A 27,872-nucleotide genomic window follows, 5' to 3' on the forward strand; every position below is an offset into this window, starting at 1 on the left:
TGCTATACATGCCAAGGGTGCAACGGCAAATCAGTGTACTTAACCTATTCCATACATTGCACCACACCATTTCCTACAGGCAAGATGGTAAAATGGATTTCTGCCATGAGGAGAGGTGACGTGGAAGGCATCATGGTGATGGAAACCAGCAAGAGCACTGTGGAGCCAAGACATGACTTCCCAAACAATCTTGCTTCCTTCCTTCCTTTCTCTAGCAACCTTTGCTTCATCTGGGGCAGCACCAACACCCCTGACTGGGACAACAAGCACTGAGGGCCCTCTCAAGCTCACACTGAGCCCCTTCCATGCCAAGTTGACCCAAATCCATGATTTCCACAACTGAGCGGAAGTCCAAGTGCAAGGTCAAAGCGTGGACACTCAGCACACGAGACGCCTCCCCACCCCTGCCCATGGCACCAAGCAGGTCAGTCTGCAGGGGCACTGCTTTGGTTTATTGTACTTGAAAACACTGGAAGACATAGTGTAATTCTATTCAAGGTCTGATTTTGGCAAATCATACTTTGTAGATCAGAGTAAAACTGATGATTTGTTTTTGTTGTTCCACTTCTAGGCTTGAAGCCAGAGCCTGAGATCTATCACTGAATTTTAATCCCGGCAGATGGGGAATGGTGGGGTCTATTTATTCTGCTCTGCTGTTCCCCCTGCAGTGTCGTACGGGTTGTGGTTTGATCACATCCGAGGCTGGGTGTCCCTGCGGGAAAAGGAGAACGTGCTGATTCTCAGTTATGAGGAGATGAAAAAGGTAATGAATGACGTTATACCCCTCAGCACTGTCCCTCTCACTCCTGCCTTTTCCTCTCCTTTCCCTTCTCACCACTCTTCCCCCAATTACATCCACCCTCCCCCAGTCCCCACCTCACCTTCCCTGACACATCTCTCCATCATATTGTCTGTCATTCCTTCCTACATTCCACTCATCCTCCTTTTCTTTCTTTTTTATTTTTGTTTGGAGATGGAGTCTTGAAATCAGCACCTGATGATTTGCTTTTTGGCTGGTGCTCTACCCACTGAGCCAAGACTCCAACCCCACACTCCACTCACCCTTTCTCCTGCCATTTCCTTCTGCTGTCTTCCCTTTGCTTCCCTTGAGACCTATTCCATGTTATCTCCTCTTCATACCCATGGCCCCCTGTTTTTCTTGCCCTAGGAACCGAGGAACACGAAAGAGAAGAACCGTGGGTTTCAGGGGAAGGTACTGGAGCCGGCAGAGCTGGATTTGGTCCTAGAGAAAAGTTCCTTCCAGGTGATGAAGGAGAACAAGATGTCCAATCTCAGCCATGTACCGGAGGAGCTTATCCCAGCTGACATCAAACTCATCAGGAAAAGTATGGGAGCACCCTGGTGAAGGAGGTGCCTGAGGCCAAGGAAGGGAAATGGGTGCTACACCTCGGGGTCCTGGACTTGGATCAGCCAAGAGAAGGCTGGCTGCTCACTTCTGGCTTGTGTAAAAAAAAAAAAAAAGAAGTAATTTCTGGAGGTCTAGCTGTGGCTCAAGGGGCAGAGCACCAGCCTTGAGCAGAAGAAACTCAGGGGCAGCACCTAGGCCCTGAGTTTAAGCCCCAGAAGTGGCACAAGAATAAAATAACATTTCTCTACAGAAGTGGTAAATTGGTCCCTCAGAGCTCAAATAATCTACCTTCATGTGTCTTTTTATCTATCACAAGGTGGTAGAGAGAATATATTGTCTGTGCGTTGGCCATAAGGACAGAAAAGAGAGAAAGGCCTTGGAAATTAGCAACCTGAATTCTGTGGCGGAAATAGCAGAGCTGATGCCACAGGACTCGATGCCCAGGCCTCTGAGAATCTCAGGTTTTTCTCTCCGTGTGGGTCCTCTGCTCCTCTAAAGCTGTCCCCAGCCTTGCCTCCTTGTGACATGGAAAGCCCAATGGTGACATGGGTAATGTAATTGGTATTTCTGAAACTGCCCCTTAGGATGTATTGAACAGTTTAAAAAGCTCTAAAATGGGGTTAAAATTTTTTTAAAGCAGTCAATTTACTTTTTGATTATAATTGTGCCTAATGTAATCCTTGTGCTAAGGAAGAAATTATCAAGTGTGCTGCCTGTTTCCAAAGCTTTATTATCTTTTTGTGGAATTAATATGATTAAAAACACAATAGAGTGTGATTTTCACCAGGGTCTTTTTATTTGGCAACTGTGAAATCATTCAAAAGGTGATCTGTGTTCATCTGATTATCTGTTGAGGATTGGAACCTGAACTACAAGAGGAAATAACCTGGAGACCAAGTTCGATTAATTTTTTTCAAAATTTACAATTACTTAATTTTGACAATAGGTGTTGATGTCACAAGAATACCATAGGGAGAGGCTGGATTTCTGGCTCAAGGTTCCATGTTCAATCCACTCATATCACCGCAAAAATCATTGCCAAGAGCTCTCAATGCATTTTTCTTCTGATTTCCTGTTTCTCCCAGGATTTCTTTCTGCTCAGTGAGCAGCTATGATCTCCCATGTTATTGATCTCCATGTCCCCTCAGGCTCCTAGGGGCAGGAAGATTTTGTGACCCTGTCTTTCTTATCCTGACCTGGGCATGGTGGAGAAACACCAAATGTATCCTGTGATATCACTCATCACTGGGATGGTGTGTGTGTGTGTGTGTGTGTGTGTGTGTGTGTGTGTGAGAGAGAGAGAGAGAGAGAGAGTTCAGGGGCTTAATCTCAGGAAATAGGTGCTGTACTTAGATTATTTAGCAAAAGCTGGCAGTCTACTGTTGTGCCAAGTCGCAAAACCACCACCAAGAAGACCACCGAGACTCAGACATTCCGAAATGCAAAAGCAAGGCAAGGCTTTATTTAAGCGAGCTGCAACTTGGGCCTCGTCCTACCCACTGACACAGCGGAGGTTAGGAGGAAGCCCCGAGCTGTGATTACACAGGGCTTATAAAGGCAAAGAACAGAGTTACAACAGTCAGGTGTTCAAGCAAGCAAGATTAGGACACAGGTACAAATCTGATTGGCTCAGGGTTCAAGGCATTCTAGGGGTGGTCAGAGTTAAGCATTCCCAGTGGTTAGAGTTCTAGACCGACTGGGCCCTAATGGGCTTATCCTGGGTCTGCTCACAGGGCCTGCTTATCTCAGGTTCACGTGGTAAAGTGGGGTTCGCGTGGTAAAATGGGATTCACGTGGTAAAATGGGGCCTGACTTCAAAGTCTGGCACTTCATTTCCCCTTTTTTCTTTTCGGTACCTTGGGAGCCAATCATGGCTCCATTCTGTCCATTTCAATGGCTTGCATGTCTAGGGGATGATATAGAGATAAGGCATGGGCCAATAGGGCCCAAAGTAGTAACCAAAGGGGCTGTCACCATTTCTTAAAAGTACAGTCTCTGTACCTCTGTTTTGCATGCCTCTAGTTTATCCTGCCTCATCTTCCCAAAAACAACTCTGGTCCCTCGGTTTTAAAGGGGGGCTGATGGGTGAAGATCATCCATCTTCTGTAACTTCTTCAGTCTGACTCAGGGGCGTTGACCTTACCTAGCCAGGAACCTATAACCTTAGTCTACTTTACCAAGGGACTGCAGGATTACTGCAAACTGAAAATTAACTTTCAGCTATACAGACTTACCATTAGCTGTATAGTATTTAGTATCCAAATGTAAGCAACAAAATAATACATAAACTTCTCAGCTGTGCTCTAAGGGTCGGGTGGCTATACCCGTATTCCTGAGCAAGCCCAAAACTACCTAAAATAAGGGTCACCTCACTTTGGAGTGAGCTACCAAAATAACATCAACACTAGCCAGGGTAGTAAGTAAAGAAGGCAAAAAGAAAATTATAACAATATTCAGTCTAACTTTCTTTTCTTGAGGCGAAGGCAAAGCGGCTGAGTCGGGTGCTTAGAGACCTCCCATGTTCCACCACGGTAGTCTTCGTTCAGGGCAAAGGGGTCAACTGGCCTGGCATAGAAGCAATGAACCCAAGCAGCGATGCCATCTAGGATCCCTTCCACCGTGGTTCTAAGGATTTGGGGTTGTGCCTTCGGGCGAACACCCAGTCCCCTGGTCTGAACAAATGGGGGGTAGGGACAGAAGCAGAATCATATAATGCCTTAAGTTGGGGTCACATATTCTTGTGCATGAGCTGCAATCAAGTTTACACAAAAATTCAGCATCATCCAAATCAGGAAGCAATTCAGTCTGAAGGCTAGGGATAATGGGCGGGGGGTACCCGAACATTATTTCAAAAGGAGTAAAGCCAAGCTGATAGGGAGAATTTCTTACTCTAAGCAGAGCAAAAGGAAGGAGTGACACCCAGTCTGCACCAGTCTCTAAGGCCAATTTAGTCAAGGTCTCTTTTAGAGTCCGATTCAGTCTCTCTACCTGTCCTGAACTCTGGGGTCTATAAGCACAATGCAATTTCCAATCCGTCCCCAGTGCGGTGGCTATTCCCTGACTTACTTTTGAGACAAAGGCTGGTCCGTTGCCCGACCCAATGGTGGATGGGAAGCCATACCTGGGTAGGATTTCTTCCAGGATCTTCTTAGCCACTACATTCGCAGTCTCATGCTTTATTGGATAGGCTTCATCCCATCCTGAAAAGGTGTCTACAAAAACTAGCAAATATTTGTAATTTCTGTGAAATCTACTTCCTAATACATGCCTGGCCTATTCCCACAGAGGCGAGCTCCTTTAGTAATCTGTTGATTGGGGGCATTGGCAAGCTGACAGGCCTTGCAATTTTTAACAATATCTTCAATAAGTTGATCTCCTTGTCTAATTTTCACTTTGGAGTGTCGGAGCAAGTCCTGCATTTTTCGGGTTCCCATGTGAGAAGCTCAGTGGATTCTCTTAAGGATCCCCTTCCCCAGCCCTTGTGGCAGGATAAGTTTCCCTTCACAAGTTTTCCACCAGTCATTGTTTCCTTCTCTGTCTAGGGGTTTTGTGGGCCATGGGAATTTTCTTTATCCACTCCAAGCCTTCTTGGGAATACTGGGCACAGGAGGCAAAGCTCATGGCCCTGTGTCTACCAAAGTCTGTTCCCAGGAACTCTGACTTGTCTGGCTGATTTAGGCACAGGGATTTTCAGCACAGTCTACGTGCATCTGACAGCCAACGCCTGCTCTCTTTTAATATGAAGCCCAGATGGGTGACTTCAGGTTTACAAATTTGTGCCTTTTAACATTCTAGTTTGTAAAAGCATTTTCCTGACTGGCTGGGGAACTGATCTCTGATGACCTAAAAAGTTACCTTTGCAGGCCTTTAACAGATCTCAATAAGGACGCAATCTCAGGTCTACAAGCTTTCTTTCCTAAACAGATGTATCAGCTTAAAATTCTCACTGCCAGTCAGAGCTTTGAGTAAATGTGGGGGGTTGAGATTTTAATCTATTCTCTCATTTGAAAAACTTACCCTTACTAACCACTATCACAGATGACTGGCAAGTTCTTGCCCAGTAGACAGACATAGGCAATGGAAAGGCATGCTTATGAACTATTCTTCTAGGACTTACCGGCTTTGATTAACTTTTGAAAGGCCAAACAGGAGTGACTTTAGTATATGACACCATCTCTGCCATCCAAGCAGCGGCTTACTACCTCTGGATGCTCCATCACTTTTGTCCCAGGAGGAGTGACTTTCCACTGGACTTGGACTCAGGGCCTGAGCACTGTCCCCCAGCTCTCCAGCTCAAGACTAGCACCCTACCACTTTGAGCTCCACACAACTCCGTTCCCAGCACTCTGCTGGCTGCTTAGAGACAAGTCTCTCACAGGGACCTTTCTATGCCCAGGCTGGCTTTGAACCGCAGATTTCAGATCAGTGAGTCTTACAAGAGGCCACTTTACTCCAATTAGAAGCAACAAGGTGGTCCCAAAAACCAAGAGACTGGTGCAGACTGGATGTCACTCCTTCCTTTTGCTCTGCTTAGAGTAAGAAATTCTCCCTATCAGCTTGACTTTACTCCTTTTGAAAAACCAAGGTGGTTTTTAAGCATGCTCTCTTACCTGGAACTTATTAAAGGCCAGTATTAGATGTTGACAAACTTGTAGGAATCACCTGTGCTTCTCTGTGGGCCTGCTGGAAACTGTTACAAAAAACCTACAAAGAAGCTGGAATGGCAATTAAGCATTTTGGTAGCCATAATTCTCCTTTTCTCACTTTGCAATAATTATTTAGGACAATTTTACTTCCAAATTTCTTATCTAGAAATGTATTCTTGATTTCCAAAGCCTTTTAACACTAACACAACACTTTAGCTTTTATCTGCATCGGAAAAACTGAACCTCACAGGCATTCTGAAACTAGGTGCTGCCCTTTGCCTATGGGCTGCTTGTTTCAAAAGGGCCGCTTTTTTTTTTCTTCAGTCCCAGTTACTGCATGGCATGAAGACCTTTGAATTTTTCCTTAATGCAAGAGTTACAATTAGAAATACTTATCCATTCAGCTTTCCAATATATTAGTGAGAAACATTGGCCCATTTTGCCATTTCTTCCTACATACATAGAGTTAATGAGAGTTTACTTCTATCCCCATTAGTTTAGTATATATATATATATATATATATATATATATATATATATACTTTTAAATCCAAATTTCTGACACTTAGCTCTGATTTTTTTAAAATTTTAATTAAAGAACCCTGAGAAATCCTTTTTAACTCTAGTTCCTCTTTAAAACAATACAATAATACCTTTAAAGCATTTGGTAATGCCCAAACTTGATGACCATTTGAATTTAAACTTAAACTTAGTTTTGCATCATACTGCAGTCTTGAACATGTTCACACTCACACATGCACACACACACATACATTTTCTTTTTTTTTTTTTTTCTCAAATTTTTATTATCAAACTGACGTACAGAGAGGTTACAGTATCATACGTTGGGCATTGGATACATTTCTTGTACTGTTTGTTGCCTTGTCCCTCATGCCCCCCTCCCTCCCCCCCTTTCCCTCCCCCCTCCCAGTTGTTCAGTTCACTTACACCAAACAGTTTTGCAAGTATTGCTTTTGTAGTTATTTCTCTTTTTTTACCCTGTGTCTCTCGAATTTGGTATTCCCTTTGAATTTCCTGCTTCAAATACCAGTAAACACGGTTTCCAATATACTTAGATAAGATTACAGAGATAGTGTAGGTGCAAATATAGGAAGGTGATACAAAACATCATCAATAATAGAAACTACACATACACATAAGACGTTTAAAGTAGTTATAACTGTGATATATCACTTGTTTCCATATCATGGAGTTCATTTCATTTAGCATCATCTTATGTGTTTCTAAGGGTATAGCTATTGGGCCTTGTGATGCTCTGCTATGGCTTGCCTAAACCTGTACTAATTATTCCCAATAAGGGAGGCCATAGAGTCCATGTTTCTTTGGGTCTGGCTCACTTCACTTAGTATAACTATTTCCAAGTCCTTCCATTTCCTTACAAATGGAACAATGTCATTCTTTCTGATAGAGGCATAAAATTCCATTGTGTAAATGTACCACATTTTCCTGATCCATTCATCTACGGAGGGGCATCTGGGTTGGTTCCAGCTTCTCGCTATGACAAATTGTGCTGCGATGAACATTGTTGTGCTGGTGGCATTACTGTAATTTTGTTTGTGGGCTTTTGGATAGATACCCAACAGTGGGGCTGCTGGGTCATAGGGGAGTTCTATATTGAGCCTTCTGAGGAATCTCCATACTGCTTGCCAGAGTGGCTGAACCAGTTTACATTCCCACCAACAATGAAGTAGGGTTCCCTTTTGGCCACATCCCCTCCAACAATTGTTATTGTTAGTTTTCTTGATATATGACATTCTTACTGGGGTGAGATGGAATCTCAATGTTGTTTTGATTTGCATTTCCTTTATGGCCAGTGATGTAGAGCATTTTTTCATATGTCTATTGGCCATTCTCATTTCCTCATCAGAGAAGTTTCTTTGTAAGTCTTTAGCCCACTTGATGAGGGGGCTATTGGTTCTTTGCAGTTTTGTTTTGGAAGAAGGTAATTTTTTTAGTTCTGCATATATTTTAGAGATGAGGCCTTTGTCTGTTGAATGTCCGGTAAAGATCTTCTCCCAGTCTGTGGGCTTTCTGTTTGTCTTGAGAGCTATGTCCTTTGCCGTGCAGAAGCTCTGGAGTTTTATGCAATCCCATTTGTCCAACCTTTCTTTGATTTGTAGCCTTTCAGGGTCTTTGTTAAGGAAGTTCTGTCCTGTGCCAAGGAGCCCAAGTGTTTCTCCTACTCCTTCCTTTAGTGTCTTCAGGGTGCCTGTTTTGATTTCAAGGTCTTTAATCCATTTGGAATTGATTTTGGTGCAGGGTGATATATAAGGATCTAGTTTTAGTTTGTTGCATGTGTTGAGCCAGTTTTGCCAGCACCACTTGTTAAAGAGGCTATCTTTCTTCCATACTATTGTTTTAGCTCCTTTATCAAAGATTAAGTAGGCATAGTTCTGTGGGTTTAATTCTGGGTCTTCAATTCTGTTCCATTGGTCTTCAGGCCTGTTCCGGTGCCAATACCAAGCTGTTTTTATTACTATAGCTTTATAATACAGCTTGAAGTTGGGTATTGTAATTCCTCCAGCACTGTTCTTTCTGCTTAGGAGTGTTTTTGCTATTCTAGGTCTTTTATTGTTCCATATGAATTTCTGGATTGCTTCCTCTATTTCATTAAAGAATGGTGTTGGAATATTAATGGGTATTGCATTGAATTTGTAGATAGCCTTTGGCAATATTGCCATTTTGATTATATTAATCCTCCCAATCCAGGAGCATGGGAGGTTTTTCCATTTTCTTAGTTCTGACTTAATTTCATTTTTCAAGCTTTTAAAGTTCTCTTCAAAGAGGTCTTTCACTTCTTTGGTTAAGGTTATTCCTAGGTATTTTATGTTTTTGGGGGCTATTGCAAAAGGAGTTGCTTTCCTGATTTCAGCCTCGGTCTTCGGGTTGTTAGCATAGAGAAAGGCCGTTGATTTTTGAAGGTTTATTTTATATCCTGCAACTTTGCCAAAGTTTTGTATCAGCTCTAGTAGCTTGGGGGTAGAGTCTATGGGATTCTTTAGGTATAGGATCATGTCATCTGCGAAGAGAGAAAGTTTAACTTCATCTTTTCCTATTTGGATCCCCTTTATATTCTCTTCTTGCCTAATTGCTCTGGCTAGGAATTCTAGTACTATGTTGAAGAGCAGGGGAGAGAGTGGACATCCCTGCCTTGTTCCTGATTTTAAAGGGAATGGCTTTAGTTTTTCACCATTTAGAGTTATGCTTGCTGTTGGTTTGTCATAAACTGCCTTGATTATATTCAGGAATGTTCCCTGGAATCCCAGTTTTTCCAGGGCTTTTAGCATAAATGGGTGCTGGATTTTATCGAACGCTTTTTCCGCATCCAGCGATAAAACCATGTGGTTCTTTACCTTGCTCCGGTTGATGTGGTGGATTACATTAATTGACTTGCGTATATTAAACCAGCTTTGCAACCCTGGGATGAATCCAGTTTGATCGTGGTGTATGATTTTTTTGATGACCTGTTGAAGTCGATTGGCCAGAATTTTGTTGAGAATTTTTGCATCTATGTTCATCAGGGAGATTGGTCTGTAGTCCTCTTTCCGTGATGAGTCTCTGCCTGGTTTGGGGATGAGGGTTATACTGGCTTCATAAAATGAGTCTGGCAGTGAACGTTCTCTTTCAATTTCATTGAAGAGTTTGAGAAATATTGGAGTGAGTTCTGTTTTGAAGGCCTTGTAGAATTCTGCGGTGAATCCATCTGGACCTGGGCTTTTCTTGGATGGGAGATCATTTATTGCTGTTTCTATTTCAATACTGGATATGGGTCTGTTTAGAAGGTTTAAGTCTTCATAGTTGAGTTTGGGGGTATCAATTTTTTCTAGGAAATCATCCATTTCTTCCAAGTTCTCGAATTTGTTGCCATAAAGGTTTGCAAAATAGTCCCTTATTATTTTCTGAATTTCGGTTATTTCTGTGGTGATGCTACCTGTTTCATCTCTTATCTTGTTTATTTGAGACACACATACATTTTCAAAAGATCTTAAAGCACGCAGAATAAGCATCGGCCATACATTTTAAGACAAAAACCTTTAACAAATGATTTTAGCATTCTCCAGCCTCATTTTCCAGGGCTTGATAGTTTTAGTAAAACATTTTTAGTCTTAGTAAAACATTTTAGCACACCAAACAATTTTCTGCTTAAGAAGGCTGGGTGGTGGGCTGGGGATATAGCCTAGTGGCAAGAGTGCCTGCCTTGGATACATGAGGCCCTAGGTTCGGTTCCCCAGCACCACATATACAGAAAATAGCCAGAAGCGGCGCTGTGGCTCAAGTGGCAGAGTGCTAGCCTTGAGCGGGAAGAAGCCAGGGACAGTGCTCAGGCCCTGAGTCCAAGGCCCAGGACTGGCCAAAAAAAAAAAAAAAAAAAGAAGGCTGGGTGGGGGTCCCCTTAGAGTTCTTTTTTGTGGACACTCTCACTGATTGACTGATTGTGGGCTGTCACCTGTACATCTTTCCAGTGAGCTAAAGTCAAGTCCAGGGGAGTGGAAGGAATGTTCCCCATCATCCGTTTGTCAGTCAGGCAGAGCGCAAGAAAGAAACACACAAAAATAATCACAGGCACAAAGACCAGACAACACTCACAGACAGACTTAGGGAGCCGCGGCTTACAGGTTCGACTGTGTCTCTCCTGCCCCTGTGAGGGGGCAGACCACACAGTCTTGAGGCTCTCTCTCTCCCGTTCCTGTGTAGGAGCGAACCAGAAAACCAAGAATGTAGAGTGGACTGGACGGGCGCCCATTAGAAGGGACTCCTGGTCCAGTCCTTCAGGTTCAGAGTGGTAGTGGGAAGCCTGAGCCCCCTGTGGAGGGCTTGAGGTGTCCCCCAAGTCCTCCAGGACTGCCCATACGAGTGTGTCCACTCCGGCTGGTCCTTCACTACCTACAGGTTCAGATTCAGGCGACTGGCCAAAACAGAAAACAAAACTACAAATCACACAGACACAGACACACAGAATGAACAGTGCTATTTTCTTACCTTTGGAGTCTGGGGTCTCGGGGGTCTCTGGGGCCATCCCGGACGAGCCCCCAAATGTTGTGCCAAGTCGCAAAACCACCACCAAGAAGACCACCGAGACTCAGACATTCTGAAATGCAAAAGCAAGGCAAGGCTTTATTTAAGCGAGCTGCAACTTGGGCCTCGTCCTACCCACTGACACAGCGGAGGTTAGGAGGAAGCCCTGAGCTGTGATTACACAGGGCTTATAAAGGCAAAGAACAGAGTTACAACAATCAGGTGTTCAAGCAAGCAAGATTAGGACAAAGGTACAAATCTGATTGGCTCAGGGTTCGAGGCATTCTAGGGGTGGTCAGAGTTAAGCATTCCCAGTGGTTAGAGTTCTAGACCGACTGGGCCCTAACGGGCTTGTCCTGGGTCTGCTCACAGGGCCTGCTTATCTCAGGTTCGCGTGGTAAAGTGGGGTTCATGTGGTAAAATGGGGTTCATGGGGCCTGACTTCAAAGTCTGGCACTTCATACTACTTGAGCCACAGGTCAACTTCCACTTATTTTGCCAAATTATTGGAGATAGAAGTCTCACTGAATGTCCTGTCTTTCTTGGCTGTGAACATGGACCCTCAGATCTCAGCATTCTGAGTAGCTTCTAAAGACGGGGGAGATGTTGGGAGCCCAGCTGGCAGTAATGCTAATAAAACAAAAAGAGGGAGATGTGGGACACACCTGGATCAGAAAGAGGAAGTCAACTAGCTGGCCCCACCTGTTTCTAAGTCCTGGGGCCACGTGTGGCTAATCTGGCCACCTCTAGGATTGGTCCCCGACTCTTCTGCCCTTACAGATAGCTCGTGCCTCCCCTTACAGTCCCTAGATAGGTGCATGAACACCCCTCCCCTTCCTGCCAATCTGATTGGCTCTTGTGCCTTATATTAGTTACATGTGTTCCCCTCAATAAACAAGATCTTGCGCTGACTTGTCTCCCAGACACCTCTGATTGTCCTCCGGTGAGGGAGGGCTGGGTGTGGGCTGTCTGTCAACCCTTTTCTTTCTTGGCTAGTCTGGTTGGGGTGTGCCTTCCCCGTCTCTCCCGCAGGTCAGGGGAGTGGGGGGGGGCTAAAAACCCCAACAAATGGGCTAGGGAGATAAGAGGACACTTCTTAGAAGAAGAGGTAAGAATGGCAAAGAAACACATGAGGAAATGCTTCTCATCTCTGGCAATAAAGGAAATACAAATCAAAACAACCCTGAGATATCACCTTACACCAGTTAGGGTGGCCATGATTTTTGGATTCAAACAACCACAAATGCTGGCAGAGAATTGAGGGGAAAGGAACCCCAGTGAAGCCATGACATATATCACCCCCCAAACAGTAAAACAAATTCAAAAACACAAAGAAAAATATTGGTTGTGATTCATGTCTGAGCTCTCCACATTTACCCTGGATCTCGCACCCCTTCCCTTGGGCAATCACAAACACCCAATCCTGCCTTAGGCCCAATGCTACTGTGTGTCTCCAATGCCTTCACCCCCCCCACACACATAGGAGTCCATGTGGAAAGGGCTGGGGAAATCTTTTTCTCTGAAGGGAAAGAAAGACAGGAGCAATGACAATCTCCATGGGGGAGGCTGGAGGGAGTAGGCCACAGGCCTGGCCTTTCCCCCACAGCCGTGTCCCTGTCTGCTCTCCTGACTTGGGGTAGGTCACCGTGATGATGTCCTCATCTTTCACCACAAACTGCTCATGGGATGCTTTGATGTCTTAAGTTTTGTAAAGCATGGCTGGGAAAGGAATGCCTGCATACCACAGATAGTCCTCTGCCATGGCGGAGCCTTGCATGCCTGGTGGCCCTGGAGCCCACTGCACTGTCACTGTCACAGGGGAGGTGGTAGCCGAGTGTGGGGTTTTCATTCTGGGCGGTGAAGGCAATCATTACTATTTTTCATTTTGTTGCGAAACAAATTTGATGATAAAGAAAAATGCAATGTGATCATCACTGAGTATTGGGCAACTGTGAAATTATTCAGTGATGTTTAGTGCTCATCTGGTTTTCAGTTCATGGCAGGAATCAAGGACTACAAGAGGAAATACAAGGAAGTAGGCTTGAGAGCAGGATTAATTTTTGTTTGAAATTCATAAATACTTAATTTGGAGACAAGGTGTAGAGTTCACAAATATGGCCAAGAGTGTGGGCTAGACTTCTGGCTCAAAATCCTAAGTTCAATCCACTAATATCACCCAAAAATCATTGCCACATGTCCTCAGTGCATTTTTCTTCTGACTTCCTCTGTTTGTCCTGGGGTTTCTCTTTACTCCAGGATTTTCCCATGGTCCTGTCTGTCGTGAATCTCCACGTCTCCTCAGTCTACCGTGGGCAGAGAGAGTTTCTCAGGCTTCCTTTGTTCTGAGGTTGCAGATTGGAGAAACAACAAATACCTTTGTAACATCAATGGGTGTGTGTGCGTGTCTGTTTGTGTGTGTGTGTGTGCAGGCACACCCACATGTGTGCATGCATATGTGCCAGTTCTGAGCTTGGATGTTGGGACTGAGCTTTTAGCCTCAAGGTGGCAGTCTACCATTGCTGGTGAATTAGACATTAGGAGGCTCACTTCCTTTCCCTGCCTGTGCTGGCTTTGTACTTGTCTTAAGAACTCAGCTTCCTGAGTAGCTGGGATTGTGGGTGTTGTTAGGTCCTCTCCCTGAGGGCTACATGCAGATGCCCCCACCTCATTAAGTCTCCACCCAGTTACCTGGGTAACCTGCAGACCTGGAGGCAGTTACCTCCCCTTTCCCTGAGGTCACCTCCTAATCCACCTGGCCACACCCCTTGCCCCTGCCCTAAATAAAGCAGGGCTGGGTGGGGGTCGCTCTCTCTCTCTCTCTCCCTTCTCTCCGGCCATGGATCATCTTGGCCACAGGCCAGCAGTTCGGTAATAAACTTTCTTTCCTGCCTGAATACCGCGTGGCGTTCTCCTTTACCGGCTACCTACTTTAAAAACCTAACATATATGGTGCCGTGACTCGGATAGGGCTTAAGAGTCAGGACAGGCGGAATTCCCATCTATTTTTCTCCTTTTTCTGGGAGTATCCCCAGTCCTGACGGCCCTTTTTCCACGAACCGAACTGCTGCGAGTCGCCACGTGGCACTTTTCACTAATACCATTGCTGGCCTCCACATCCACCTCCACCTCCACACCACTTGTCTACCCTGGTGAGTGAAACTGCTGCTGCTCGGGTTCTCTGCCACTCCGTCCGCCGCTTCTGCCTGCCGCTTCTGCCGGGTAAGCTCATCCACTCACCAGGCGCCTCCCTCCCGTGCTTTTTGGGTTTTGCATCACAGTCACACCCAAGCCGGGACACTGCTAGCACGCCTCTTGACAGTGCAATGAGGTCTGCTCGAAATACTCACTCAGATACAGTTTTTGCCACTGCAATGGTAAATGGTCAGAAGTCACTTATATTCAGGCTCTCTCTCTCTTTCTCTTTTCCTCTCTTTCTCTTCCTTTTTCTCCCTCTCTCTCATCTTCCTGCTTACTTGCTTACTTTATAAAATTCCCAAGTCGTACCATCGTTGTGTGCCTTGCTCACAAAGCTGCCTCTTTTCACAGAGCTTCGAAACTGAGGCTTGACCACCAATGTGCTTTGTCGGCAAAGATCTAAAAGTTCTTTTCTCCAGCATTGACCACGTGGTGGATATTGGGTTTAACAGGCATCAGCTCAGGCGCCATTATGCCATGCCACGTGTTCTCTGTTAGTGTGTTTGTGTCCTGCCACTTCCCTCAACATGGCATCCCACTGGAGTTTATCAAAATATGGTTTCTTCATTTGATAATCTGAAAATTGTTGTTTGCTAGCAAAATTGTTTTTCTAACCAACCACGTGGTTTTAAAATATTGGGAAAAAAAAAACCTGTCATTTACTATTGGAATTCCAAAAGACTCTACTGCTGAAATTCATTTTTGCATGCTATAAAACCTATGTGCACAGTGTGTATGTGTGTTCCATGTGTGTATGTATGTGTAAACGTCATTTGTTAGTATGTCCATCTAGCTATATATCTGTGCTAAAACTCATCACATCTACTGAGTTTTGTCATTGCAGAATTCTGGCAAGTATTTGGTCAGTTCTTGACAAGGTACAGGTAAGCTCTAGTCCCCTTGGTCTCCTTGTTGTTTTAATTGGAAATCAAAAAGGGCTTTTGTGGCAAAGACTCCTTGGATTGCAGTTCGAAGCCAGCCAGGGCTGAAAATCTCTCTCAAACTCCATCTCCCAATTAATCAGCGAAGAGCCAGGCTGGAAGCATGGCTGAAGAGACTTTTCTCTTACCAGCCAAATGCTGGAAGTGGAGCTCAAGTGGTAGAGTACTAGCCTCGAGCAGAAGTGCTCAGGGACAGTGCCCAGGCCCTGAGTTCAAATCCTGTGAATGCCAACGGGGGCAAGCCATCCCAGCAACATGCCCTAGACCCCTGGGACTCAGCCAGTTCAGGAAACAAGGATCTTGGAGTGGAATTAGAGGAAAATTATGTCAGATCCTAAATGGAGTCACTTTGTCTCTCCCTTTCAAAATTAATCAGAGCCGGGGGATCAAGAGATAGTAGCTTGTCCATCTAATGTCCATGCCTGAGTATAGGAACTGTCCAAGTAATCCAATTTTTAATTTTGTGCCCTAAACCCTTCCTTTTGCCTTAATATTTTTTTTTTGTCCAGACCCTGCCTCATGAGACTTCTTCCAGGCTTCATTCAAGGACTGGCATCTACCACCAAGGGAACCTGCTGCTCGCCTTCTCCAGGAAGGGCCACATTTCTGCCTTTTACTCCTAATGCCGACGCCCCTTGCCAGCAGGAAGCAGCCAGAGAGAGTCTTCGTCCTTTTTCATAACTATTAAAAGGCTGGAATGTTAGGTCCTCTCCCTGAGGGCTACATGCAGATGCCCCCACCTCATTAAGTCTCCACCCAGTTACCTGGGTAACCTGCAGACCTGGAGGCAGTTACCTCCCCTTTCCCTGAGGTCACCTCCTAATCCACCTGGCCACACCCCTTGCCCCTGCCCTAAATAAAGCAGGGCTGGGTGGGGGTCGCTCTCTCTCTCTCTCTCCCTTCTCTCCGGCCATGGATCATCTTGGCCACAGGCCAGCAGTTCGGTAATAAACTTTCTTTCCTGCCTGAATACCGCGTGGCGTTCTCCTTTACCGGCTACCTACTTTAAAAACCTAACAGGTGTGAGCCCACGGCACTTGGCCATCCAAGGTCTCTACCAGAATCTGGGTGAATTCAATGATGGATCTGGTGTTTTTTAGCCCTAAAATCACTGAAGAATATCCTTTGACAGAGGAGATCAAGGGGAAACAACACCTTGGCTTTGTGATCAGGCATGTGCCTCTATAACATCATTTGACTTTTGCGGTTCCATCTTAAAGGAAGGACTGCACCCTGACCCATGAAACTAGTTTCTTTTGGTTTAACATGTAACTGTACATGTATCTATTGTCCACTGTATCATTTATGGTCACTTGGTAGCCACCATAGAGACAGTCATGAAAATGGGTCATGTTGCCCTTGCTCAATGCTTGCTTATAGCCTTGTTTTAACTTCTATAACTTCATGCTTGGCTTGTGCCTGCACAAAAAGAACCATTAGGGACTTCCTCCCCTGAGCAGTCAAGGAGGTAGGTTTTCTGTTTCAAAAAGGGCTATGAGGTCATGTTTGGTACTGTACTTGTTGTGTGCGTGTGTGTGTGTTGGGGGAGGGGGGTGAATGTCCCCAAACCCAGGTGTAGTTGCCAGCCAGCTAATAACGACTTTAATGGCTGCCCTCTGTCCATGTGTTCTCTCCTGATGCTCCTTGGCAAAACATTTTGGAGGCTCCGGCGAGATCCCAAGAGACAAGACCTGGACCTCAGGTTGTCTTGGCAGGTGGTTGGGCACCAAGGAAATAGACCAAGTTGATTCCTAGGGGAGATGCCACTTAGAACGTTCCATGGTCCAAGGAAGGACACTTCTATCTTCCCTGATGCTGTTGAGGCCCCAAGTCTCCCGACCCAAATGGTTTTTCCATCTTAAGAAGTCACCTGTTCATGGAAACCTCTGGAGGAAAGTTTGGAATGCCCTGTTGTGGAGCACATGGTGGAGCACAGGATGGGACTATCCATCCAGTGTCCTAGGCCTTGGTAGACTTCACTGGCCCTATGTAATTGATTCAAGCCTTTTTCTGGACTTTTTTTTTTTTTTACAAGTCCTTATGTCTAAATACATGGTGGCTATCAGGTCTTTGTTCTATTATTGCTCTTGTTAGTGTTTGTCCAGTTTTTTTCAGCTGTTTTTTTCTTTTTGCTGTGGCCTGGGGAGCGAGAAACTCCATTGAGGCACAGGTAAAGGTGACAAATGAGTTTTATTAGTCAGTCTGCAACTGCCCTGCTCCTGGCTACCCCAGAACTAGGAGCAGTTGCAGCCTCCAAGGGGGCCTTCATTCTTTCTTGCTTTCCACTGGCTTCTCCTTTCCATTGGCCTCTTGTTCTCCATGGGAAACCTGGGCACTGTCCTTGCTTTCTCTATTGTTCTTGCTTTTCTGGAAATCCTGCCCTCATATCCACCCTCCCCCCCCAACCCCCACCTGTAGTCAGCAGTGGTGCTTCTGGTCCCTGCAACATGGGGCGGGATTCCCTTGAAAGCTCTGTGAGCTGGGCAATGAGAGGACATGGGGCGGGACTACTACCCCTCAAGGTATCACATTTTCTCTTTTTATTTTTTGATCCTGGTGCTTGAATTCAGGGCCTGGGCCCTGTCCTTGACCTTTTTTTCCCCTCAAGGCTGCTGCTCTAAGACTTCAGCTACAGCACCACTTCATGGATTAGTTGTTTTAAAAGTCCTTGGATGTGTGTGATTTCCTTCCATGGGAAAAGAAAAAACAAAGGGGCCACCAGTATGGCCGGCTCACCAGGAGGAGGAGGTCACATATGGAAAGAGGAGGTGGCCATGTGTGGAAAGGAAGGGGTGCCCATGTGTGGAAAGAGGAGGTGGTGGCTGAGGCTGATCCTGCTCAGTGAAAAGGTCAAATTCAGGGAACCCCTTTCCTTCCCCCAACAGAAGGCATTGAAAAGGTTCTCTGGTCTTCTACTAATGTGCCTGGCTAACAAGCAATCCCTGGAAATGTGAGTGGCGCCTGTGAAATGCTAAGGTGATTTATTAATTTGTTAGCAAAGTTTTGTCCTAAGTCATGATCATCTGCAAACTTAAGACTGGCCAAATTATCCACCTACAATAATTTCCAGAAAATAATCCAGACAATAATCATTTTGGCATGCTTTAAGAACTTTGTGCACAAAAATGTATGTATCTAAGTGTGTGTAAACATGTTGAAGAAAAAAAATTGTCAGCATACTGTAAGAAAATCTGAAATTTTAATACACTAAGTTCTTTCATGTTAGTAAAGGTTTATGTGACCTACAAGATTGTAAATCTTTTAAAGGCTTGTGATATATTTTCCTCCACTGTTAAAAGTTGGGAATAGGGGCTGGGAACATAGCCTAGTGGCAAGAGTGCTTGCCTCCTATACATGAAGCCCTGGGTTTAATTCCCCAGCACCACATATATGGAAAATGGCCAGAAGTGGCGGTGTGGCTCAAGTGGCAGAGTGCTAGCCTTGAGCAAAAAGAAGCAAAGGACAGTGCTCAGGTCCTGAGTCCAAGGCCCAGGACCGGCAAAAAAAAAAAAAAAAAAAAAAAAAAAAAATTGGGGGATAAGTATAAAAACTTTGGGTGTAATGGTTTATTTATCACTTTTAAACACATTTTCCTGTTTGTTTGTATGGAATTGCTTTTGATTTTGCCTCGTTCAGAACAAAAAGGGACAAAGGATATAGGAAATGGGCCTGTGGGCCTATTTCAGTGTGGAGTGGTGGGTCTGAGAGGAAAACTGTCAAAAGTGTAGCTCAACAGGTCCATGCATGGAGAAACAGGCCTGGGGAGGAGGCGGGGCCCACACCTGGTGGGAGAGGGTAAGCTGGCACAAAGGCAGTTCAACTAACCCTAAGGAGTCAGATGGGTATATATATGTGCTTGTTCTGTAGGATGGACATCTTGGTCTTGTCTCATTTTCCTTTCAGAAGACGCTGACAACTTGATGGTGAAATGGGTAATGTAACTGGTATTTCTGAAACAGACCCTTAGGATGTATTAAATGTTTTAAACAGCCCCAAATTGGGGTTAAAAAGTTTTCAAAAAATAGTGTATTTACTTTTTGACTATAATTGTAACTAATGCAATCCCTGTGCTAAGGAATGAATTATCAGTGTACTGCCTGTTTAAAAAGTTTTATCATCCTGTTGTGGAAATAATATGATTAAAAACAGAATAGACTGTGATTTTCACCAGGGACTTTTTATTTGGCAACTGTGAAATCGTTCGAAAGGCAATCTGTGTTCATCTGATTATCTGTTGATGGACCGGAACCTGAACTACAAGAGGAAATAAGCTGGAGACCAAGTTCCATTAATTTTTTTCAAAATTTACAAGTACTTAATTTTGACAATAGGTGTTGATGTCACAAAAATATGAGAGAGAGAGGCTGGATTTCTGGCTCAAGACTTATATGTTCAATCCACTCATGTCACCAAAAAATCATTGCCAAGAGCCCTCAATGCATCTTTCTTCTGATTTCCTGTTTCTCCCAGGATTTCTCTCTGCTCAAGGACCTCAGGATCATCTCCCATGTTATTGATCTCCATGTCTCCTCAGTTCCTGAAGGAAGGAAGACTTTTTCAGACTTCCTTTCTTGTCCTGACTTGGGCATGGTGGAGAAACACCAAATATTTCCTGTGATATCACTCATCAATGGGATGGATAGTGTGTGCGTGTGTGCATGCGTGTGTGTGTTTGTGTGTGTGTGACAGAGAAAGAGAAAGAGAGAGAGATAGAGAGAGAGAGAAGGAGAGAGAGAGAGAATAAGAGTGTGAGAGAGTCCCGAGGCTTAATCTCAGGAAATAGGTACTTTACTTAGTTTATCAAAAGCTGGCAGTCTACTACTTAAGCGACAGGTCAACTTCCAGGTGTTTTGCCGATTTATTGGAGATAAAAAAAACTGTCTTTCTTGGATGTGAACATGGACCCTCAGATCTCAGCATTCTGAGTAGCTACCATGCTAAGCATGAGTCACTGGCTTCAGGCTTTGTAAGATTTGTTAATATCTGGGATGGTATAAATGGAAGAGCTGTGCCATAGTGATTCTTATCAGGCAAGGGATCAAATGTACTCCATGAACATGCTAACCATCAGATTCAAATGACAGATATTCCCTCAACTCAGGGGGCACCAATCTTTGTCCCCACAGACATAGAGGTATGTCTGCACCTTAGTCACATGGAAGCAGCTCCAGGGGAAATCCTGCCAACTTCTCCCGGAATATTTTGTCGAAGTCTTCAGCCTGGGCTACGGTGAGGTGGTTCTTCCAGTCCCCCACCATGCCTGAAGGTCATGGAGAAAAAGAAAGATCAGCCAGGGAAGGAAGGGTGAGCTTGCTGCCTCCCTGTCCTGTTCAAGCAATGCACCTGCCACGGACACTGGAGCTCAGAGGGCGGAATGATCTAGCAGTGTGTGTGCATGTGTGTGTGTGTGTGTGTGTGTGTGTGTGTGTGTGTGTGTGTGCAATGAGTTGACCTGGACTGGTGCTTTGCCACTTGAGTCCCAGCTCCACTTCTGCTGTTTTACTTGTCAATAGGAGAGCCACAAGAATCTCACAGACTTTTCCTGCCTGGGCTGGTTTTGAAACATGGTCTTCAGATGGCAAGTTCCTGAGTGACAGGGTTTGAGGTAGGGAGAACAAACGCCAGGCCAGCCAAGATCTTTACCAGAATTTCAGTGAATTCAATGATGAATTTGGTGGTTGTTCAGCGCTAAAACTCTGAGGTAATCCATTGACAGAGTATCAAACTGAAGGCAGAATACCAGGGTTTAGGGACTCGGGAGGTGCATTAGAACAGGCAAGGAAAAAACAGGAAAGTAGAAAGAATTAATGTGGAATAGGAAAAAAACAAGAGCAAAAAAGACTGGACAATGATGAGGATAACCAAAGTAGGAAGAACAGGCTTAGCATAAAGATCAGATTTCAATGCAATCCTGAAAACTTCAATTCACACCAGAACCACAGGGAAATCTGCAGATAATAGAGACATAGGTGATAATTTTCTGCCTGGACTCTAAGACTCAGCCAATAAAAAAAAAAATAGAACAAAAAATGAATATAACTTTAAAAACCTAAAAAGCTCTTTAGTCCAAACTAAAACCCAAAGCAACAACAAAATAAAAACAATTGTGGATCAGGAGAGAATCTTCACCTGCCCTTCAGGAAATGCAGGGCGATTATTCCAAATGTACAAAGAGCTGAGAGCTGTGCAGCCAAAGGAGAAAACTTTCAATGACAAGATAGGCAATGGAATGAAAAAGCCATTCTGAGATGAAGAAATCACAGTGTCTAATGCATACATAAAGCCTGCCAGGAGCTGGTGGCCCACAACAGGGAGCCTGGCTACTCCAATGGCTGAGGTTGGAGGATGAAAGTTTGAAGTTACCTCAGGGCAGGAAAGTTCATGAAATTCTGATCTCTGATGAGGCAACAAAAAGCCAGAAAAGAACTTGTGTTGAAAGGTCTAGAGCACCAGCCATGAGTAAAAACTTAAAAATAAAAAGCTCAGAAACAGAGTCTAGGCCTGTGTTCAAGTTGCAGGACTAACAACACATTAAAAATGTCAGCCTAGTGCTGACACCTCTCACCTGTAGTAATAGCTACTCAAGCTTCTGTTATCTGAAGATGGAGATTCAAAGCCACCCCAGAAAGGAAGGTCCATGAGACTCTTATCATCAATGATCCACCAGAAACCAATGTGGGGCTGTGGGTCAAATGGTAGAGTGCTAACTTTGAGAGTAAAAGCTCAGGGTGAGTGCCTATACCCTGTTTTCAAGCTCAACAATGGACAAAAAGAAATATCATAAAACCATATTCATGAGGCTAAGATCTGCCAAGAATTCCCTTCCTAGTCTCTAATATATGTTTAGGCCACAGCAGTTATATACCTCTCCTTGTTATCTCGATGCCAGCACGAAAGTAATTCCTGTTTGCCAGGCTGTAATTGGACATCCTGTTTTCCTTCATGGCCTGGAAGGAGCTGTTCTCCAGGACCAAGTCAAGTTCTTGAGGTTCCAACTTCTTCCCCAGGAACTGGCAGATCCTTTTCACAGTGTTCCTCGTGTCCTGTAAGAAGAAAACGCAGGGGAAGGAGAACACACCGCGGCTCTCAGAAGGAGGGAGCACAAGAAGGGACAGGCAGCCAAGAGCAATGACAGACTTACTCATGTGACAGAGGCTGAGCTGGGTGCAGGGAGGGATGAAGGGATGGAGGGGGAAAAGAACAAGGACGGGATGGATTTAGTCCAAGCAATGAGCACCTGGATGTCATTTTGTGGTTAGTAGCAGCACAACCAGAGCACAGAGCCTGGAGGTGTACCAGAAACAGAGAAAGGCATTTGGACAATTCTCAAGTGATAATTGGACAATTATCAAGAAGAACATCAATACAACAGATACTATGGTGGCCCACAGTTAATTTCGGAACAAGACAAACTTCTTTAATGTCTCTGTATGTCTGTGAGGGGGTGAGTGTGTCAGTTACATGGTTGAACTCAGGGTCAGGGTGCTGTCCCTGAGCCTTTGTGCTCAAGGCTTGCACTCTTCCACTTGAGTTCCACCCTGGCGCTTTGGCGGTTAATTGGAGAGAGGATTCCTATGGAGTTTCCTGCCCCAGCTGGCTTTGAACCTGGGTCTTCAGATCTCAGCCGCCTGAATGGCTAGAATTATGAAATATGACAGGTGGAGTGAGGTCTATGAGAATGAATGTTAGTCAGGGTTAGGGGGCAGTGATGCAGTGGGGTACATGGAAAATGGATGGTTACCTTCTTGAGGGCCTCGTAACTAAGCACCAGCACGTTCTCCCTCTCTCGCATAGACATCCAGCCTAGGACGTGTGCAAACCAAGACCCACGTGACACTGCAAGTTGGGACAACAAGGCATAAATAATGCACTCTTGGATGACCCAATGGGTCTATGTTTTCCACCCTTTCTCCCTTGTCCACATCAGCTTCCTCCAGGCATAAGTGACAAAAATCGTGTGCATATCCACAGGTTAAAGTATCACAGTTAGGCCAGGTTTTGGTGGCTCATGCCAGTAATCTTAGCTCCTTAGGAGGCTGAGATCTGAGGATCTTGGTTCCAAGCCAGCCTGGGCAGGACGTTCCATGAGACTCTCATCTCCAATAAAGTACTAAAATATGCTAGAAGTGTTGTGTGGCTGAAGTGTTAGAGGGCTCACCTTGAGCAACAGAAGCTCAGAGATAGTGCCTGCATCCTATGATCAAGCCCCTGTACCGGCCATATACACACATACTTAAATTTATATGAATTATATATATATATATGTATTTTAATGTTTATATATAATTTATTTCATATATGTGGATATATATTTATAAACAAGTATTATATATCATACATGTGAAAAGTAAATTATTTACAGTACATCATATAAATTATATCCTATATATTATATTATATAGTACTTATTATATGCATAAAATATTTATAAAAATTCTGTATGAATTATATATTTGTATATACTTATATACTATATCCATACAAATATATTATATAGTACATAATATAGAGCATATATATACTATTTATATTTGGCATATATGTGGTATGATATATATGATATATTATGTAAGTTACATATATTTCATATACACATTTAAGACATATATATGTATATATACATATATATGGCATAAGTGATTCATTCCCACCAATCAGGCTCCACAGGAGGCTGCAATGTGGTTCATGATTCCAAGTCATCTCAGAAAGAAGAGTACCAGGACACTCATAGCTCCCTAAAAGGATGGAAATGGTCATGTGGCTAATATGGTAGAGCCAAACCCTCGAGTGGAACGAAAGAGAAAGTGTCCAGACCCAGTGTACTAGCCCCAGGACTAGCACCCCTCCCCCACCATGTTTACATGAGCCTCACTTCATAACCCACTCACCATTGCCTTGGATGAACCACTCATAATACTGCTGCAGAGACTCTGCATTCTTTATGATCTTTGATTGACGATAGAAATAATATGCAGACACTAGGACATCCTTTGGATTCCTGAGGATGTAGATCACCTTAAAGGGACAAAGCAGCAAAAACAAAAATCATTACCATCTTTTCCACATTTGAGGCCCTGACCTCTCTTCAGCCAAGTTGTAAACGATGGGAAGTATATGAAAAGATCAACAATCAGCTCACTGTCAAACTTAGAAGACTAGGTGTGTGTGTGTGTGTGTGTGTGTGTGTGTGTGTGTGTGTGTGTCAGTGTGTGTATGCATACCAGTCCCTGGGCTTGAACTCATGGTCTGGGAACATCCATGAGCTTTTTTCACTCAAATCAGTGCTGTACACCTCGATTCCCAGCTCCACTTGCAGTGTGATATTTGTTCAGTGGAGTCTCTCAGACTTTTCTTCCCAGGTTGCCTTTGAACTATGTTCTTTAGACCTCACCCTGTTATGTAACTAGGGTGACAGGTGTGAGCCACTGTTGCCTGGCTTATTTCTTCACCTTTTATTTTATTTTAATTTCTTTTTGTCTGTCATTGGGGTTGAACTACAAGTGTGGGCACTGTCCCTGATTTTGTTTTGTTGAAGGTTAGGACTCTGCCACTTTGAGCCACACTCCACTTCCAGGCCTTGTGTGGTTGCGAGGGGATAAGAATCTCGAGGCCTTTAATGCTTGGGTTGGTTTTGAACTACGACCATCAGATTTCACTTACTTTGGCCTTGGAAGTGAAGAAAGACTTGGGGAAGAGTTGGATGGGGAGGTGGGAGGAGAGCAGGCGGGGGCCCTCCTTCATGTCTCTTATTCTTTTGAATCTCAGTTCATTCTCGATCCATGGGGATCTTTCCCAGATGGGCACAGAGCGGATCCACTCTGGATCCCCCTTACTGAGAATGAGACACAGAATCTCAATCATCCAGTTGGTTCCTGGAGACAGAAGGAAAGGAGAACGTCAGTCATTTATATTTGAATTATGTGAAAAAGGTGATGGTAAAATATAGAATCATATAAAGCTCACCAATATAACATTCACAGGGAAATGGACAGAACTAGAACAAATCAGGTGAAGACAGGTAAGCCATGATAAGAGAGAAAAACAGAACATGTTCTTATGACATGTGGAGGATAAATCTAAAAGGCACTAGGATATGACAAATTACATAGGATTCTAAATACTCACAATCAGTGAGACCAAAAGAGGATAGCCTCAGGAGAGAATCACAAAGGTTCAATACCCAAGCACCTCTTTGTATTTATGTAAAATAACGCATATGCTGATATGTAAACAAAGTACTTTTTTCTTGATTTGATTTTTCTTTTTCTGATGACTCTGTATTCTTTACTTTATATAAGGTATATTCATTTGCACATGAGTTGTAGGGTGGGAAGGGCCCAGAATCAGAGGAAAGAGGATGGAAATGTGCAGCAGTGGAGGGCAGTGGTAATTGATGAAAGGGAGTAGGCAACTTGTGGGTAGACATGAGATGGAGGGAAGCGGAAGGGATCAGGGAACAGAAGACACAATGGGAAAGGAAATGCACTTGTACTGTGATGTATATCACCCTTAAAACATTAAATTACAAAACAATGAATCTGGATGTGATTCTTCTATGAGCTCTTCAGCATTCACCATATGTCACTCATCCCATGCCCCACAGGCAATCACAAACATGCAAATCTGACTTAGGCCCAATGCTACTGTGTGTCTCCAATGCCTTCACTCCACAATGTGCACGGGCTTTTGCGCGTGCCCACGCGCACACACACGGCAAGGGCTGGGGAGATCCTCTTCTCTGAAGGGAGGGGGGGCTACAGGCCTGGCCTTTCCCAGCCTTTCCCAGCTATGCCCCTGTCTGCTCACCTGACTTGGGGTAGGTCACCGTAATGATGTCCTCATCCTTCACCACAAACTGCTCGTGGGCTGCTCTGATGTCTTCAGGTTTGTAAAGCGAGGCAGGGAAAGGAATGCCTGCATACCACATAAATCCCTCTGCCATCTCAGAACCCTGCATGTCTGGCTCTTGGTCCCAGATCACTGTCACTGTCATGGGGCAGGTGTGGGCAGAGACTGAGTTTTTCATTGTGGGCGGTGAAAGGCAATCATTAACTTTCTACATTTCAGTGTAAAACAAATTGCTTGACTAAAAACAAAAAAAACCCCCAAAACCTAATGTGATGGTCCTTGGCAATTGGGCAATTGTGAAAACATTCTAAGGTGTTCTCTGCTCATCTGGTTTTCAGTTCATGACAGCAATTAAGAATTACAAGAGGAAATACAAGGGAGTAGGCTTGAGAGCAGGATTAATTTTTATTTGAAATTCACAAAATACTTAATTTGGAGACTAGGTGTAGAGATCACAAAAATAGCAAAGAGCACGGGTTGGACTTCTGGCTCAAAGTCCTAAGTTCAATCCACTAGTAGCACCGCAAAATCATTGACACATGTCCTCAATGCATTTTCCTCTGACTTCCTGTTTGCACCAGGGTCTGTCTTCCCTCCAGGATCTGGGCCATGATCCTCTGTGTCATGGATCTGTATATCTCCTCGGCCTCCTTGGGGAAAAGGAGAGTTTCCCAGGCTTCCTTTCTTCTGACCTTGCAGATTTGAGAAAGAACAAATACTTCTCCAACATCAGTTGGATTGTGTTTGTGTGTGTTTGCCACTCCTGGGGCTTGAACTCAGGCCCAGGCTGCTGTCTCTGAACTGTTTTGCTGAAGACAAGGGCTCTACCACTTTCGGCCACAACACTACTTCTGGTTTGCTGGTGGTGGTGAATTGTTCCTAAGTGTTCTGGACTTTCTTGTCTGGGTTATCTTCAAACCTTGACCCTCAGATATCAGACTTCTGAATAGCTGGGATGACATGCATGATCCACTGGCTCCTGGCTTTAAGAATTGTTAATAGCTGGATGGTGCAGTTGGAAAATTCCTTCCGTGGTGATTTGTATCAGGAAAATGATCAAAGGAGAAGCATGAAAATTTGACCCATGGGACTGAAGTGACAGGTTTATGTCCTGACCTCTAGGGCACAAGTCTTTGTTGCTATAGACACAGGGATACATCTAGACTGGGTCCCATAGACACAGGTCTGGAAGAAGTGTTAGGGCTGACCTAAAAACTGGAGTAACTAAATATAAGATTTAGTGTTAAAATTATAACAGCTTCTTATAAACCTTGGTGATGACTCCATGCTAGAGGGCTGCACCCCCACCTATGAGACTATGTTCTTATATTTTGACATTTAAAATTGTAGGGAGCACTTGTTCCCCTCTGTACCTGGGTAACAACCATCTTAATGGACAGTAAAAAATAAATGATCATAGTCATAGACTATAGAAATAACCATCATAGTAATAGAAATGCTATGGTAACTGTCAGGTTGGTTTAGTTATGATTGAGTACTAGATTGTTTTAGCCCGTTCAAGCTTGCTTAGTGGTAATGGGAAAACATGGTGGCAATTGTTAAAATAATGTTGGTACTAGATCAGCCTGGCTGCAATATTCTGCGTCTGTAAACGACTTGCTTAACCCATTTGTGACTTTCTCTACCCCCTGCACTAACCCCCTGCATCAGTGCTATGTGACCACCTGTTGTCAATTCCTGATATGGAGGCCAGTTCCTGATATCAAAGCCAAAATAGATAACTGAGAGGGTAGATAGCCAATAAAAATAGGACAAGACTTGCTTGCTAAATGCCATCCAATCAAGTATCTGCAAAGTTGGAAATACCCTACCCCT

At 44.2% G+C, this 27,872-nt stretch overlaps 1 protein-coding gene across 1 annotated transcript; it reads right to left on the reverse strand.

The window, feature by feature from the left end:
* Window positions 1–2,499: 2,499 nt before the first annotated feature.
* On the reverse strand, window positions 2,500–26,144 carry LOC125368444 (sulfotransferase 2A1-like). The gene is made up of 8 exons (XM_048369411.1): window positions 25,995–26,144; window positions 24,849–25,060; window positions 24,077–24,203; window positions 22,930–23,024; window positions 22,054–22,231; window positions 20,286–20,448; window positions 14,765–14,768; window positions 2,500–2,518 (listed from the first exon to the last, which is right to left on the reverse strand). Exons 1-6 carry the CDS (start codon window positions 26,128–26,130, stop codon window positions 20,336–20,338), a joined length of 861 nt encoding a protein of 286 aa, XP_048225368.1. The 5' UTR covers window positions 26,131–26,144; the 3' UTR covers window positions 2,500–2,518; window positions 14,765–14,768; window positions 20,286–20,335.
* Between the last annotated feature and the right edge of the window lie 1,728 nt (window positions 26,145–27,872).

Source organism: Perognathus longimembris, chromosome 20 (genome assembly GCF_023159225.1).
Source record: "Perognathus longimembris pacificus isolate PPM17 chromosome 20, ASM2315922v1, whole genome shotgun sequence".
In the NCBI taxonomy this organism is placed as follows: domain Eukaryota; kingdom Metazoa; phylum Chordata; class Mammalia; order Rodentia; family Heteromyidae; genus Perognathus; species Perognathus longimembris.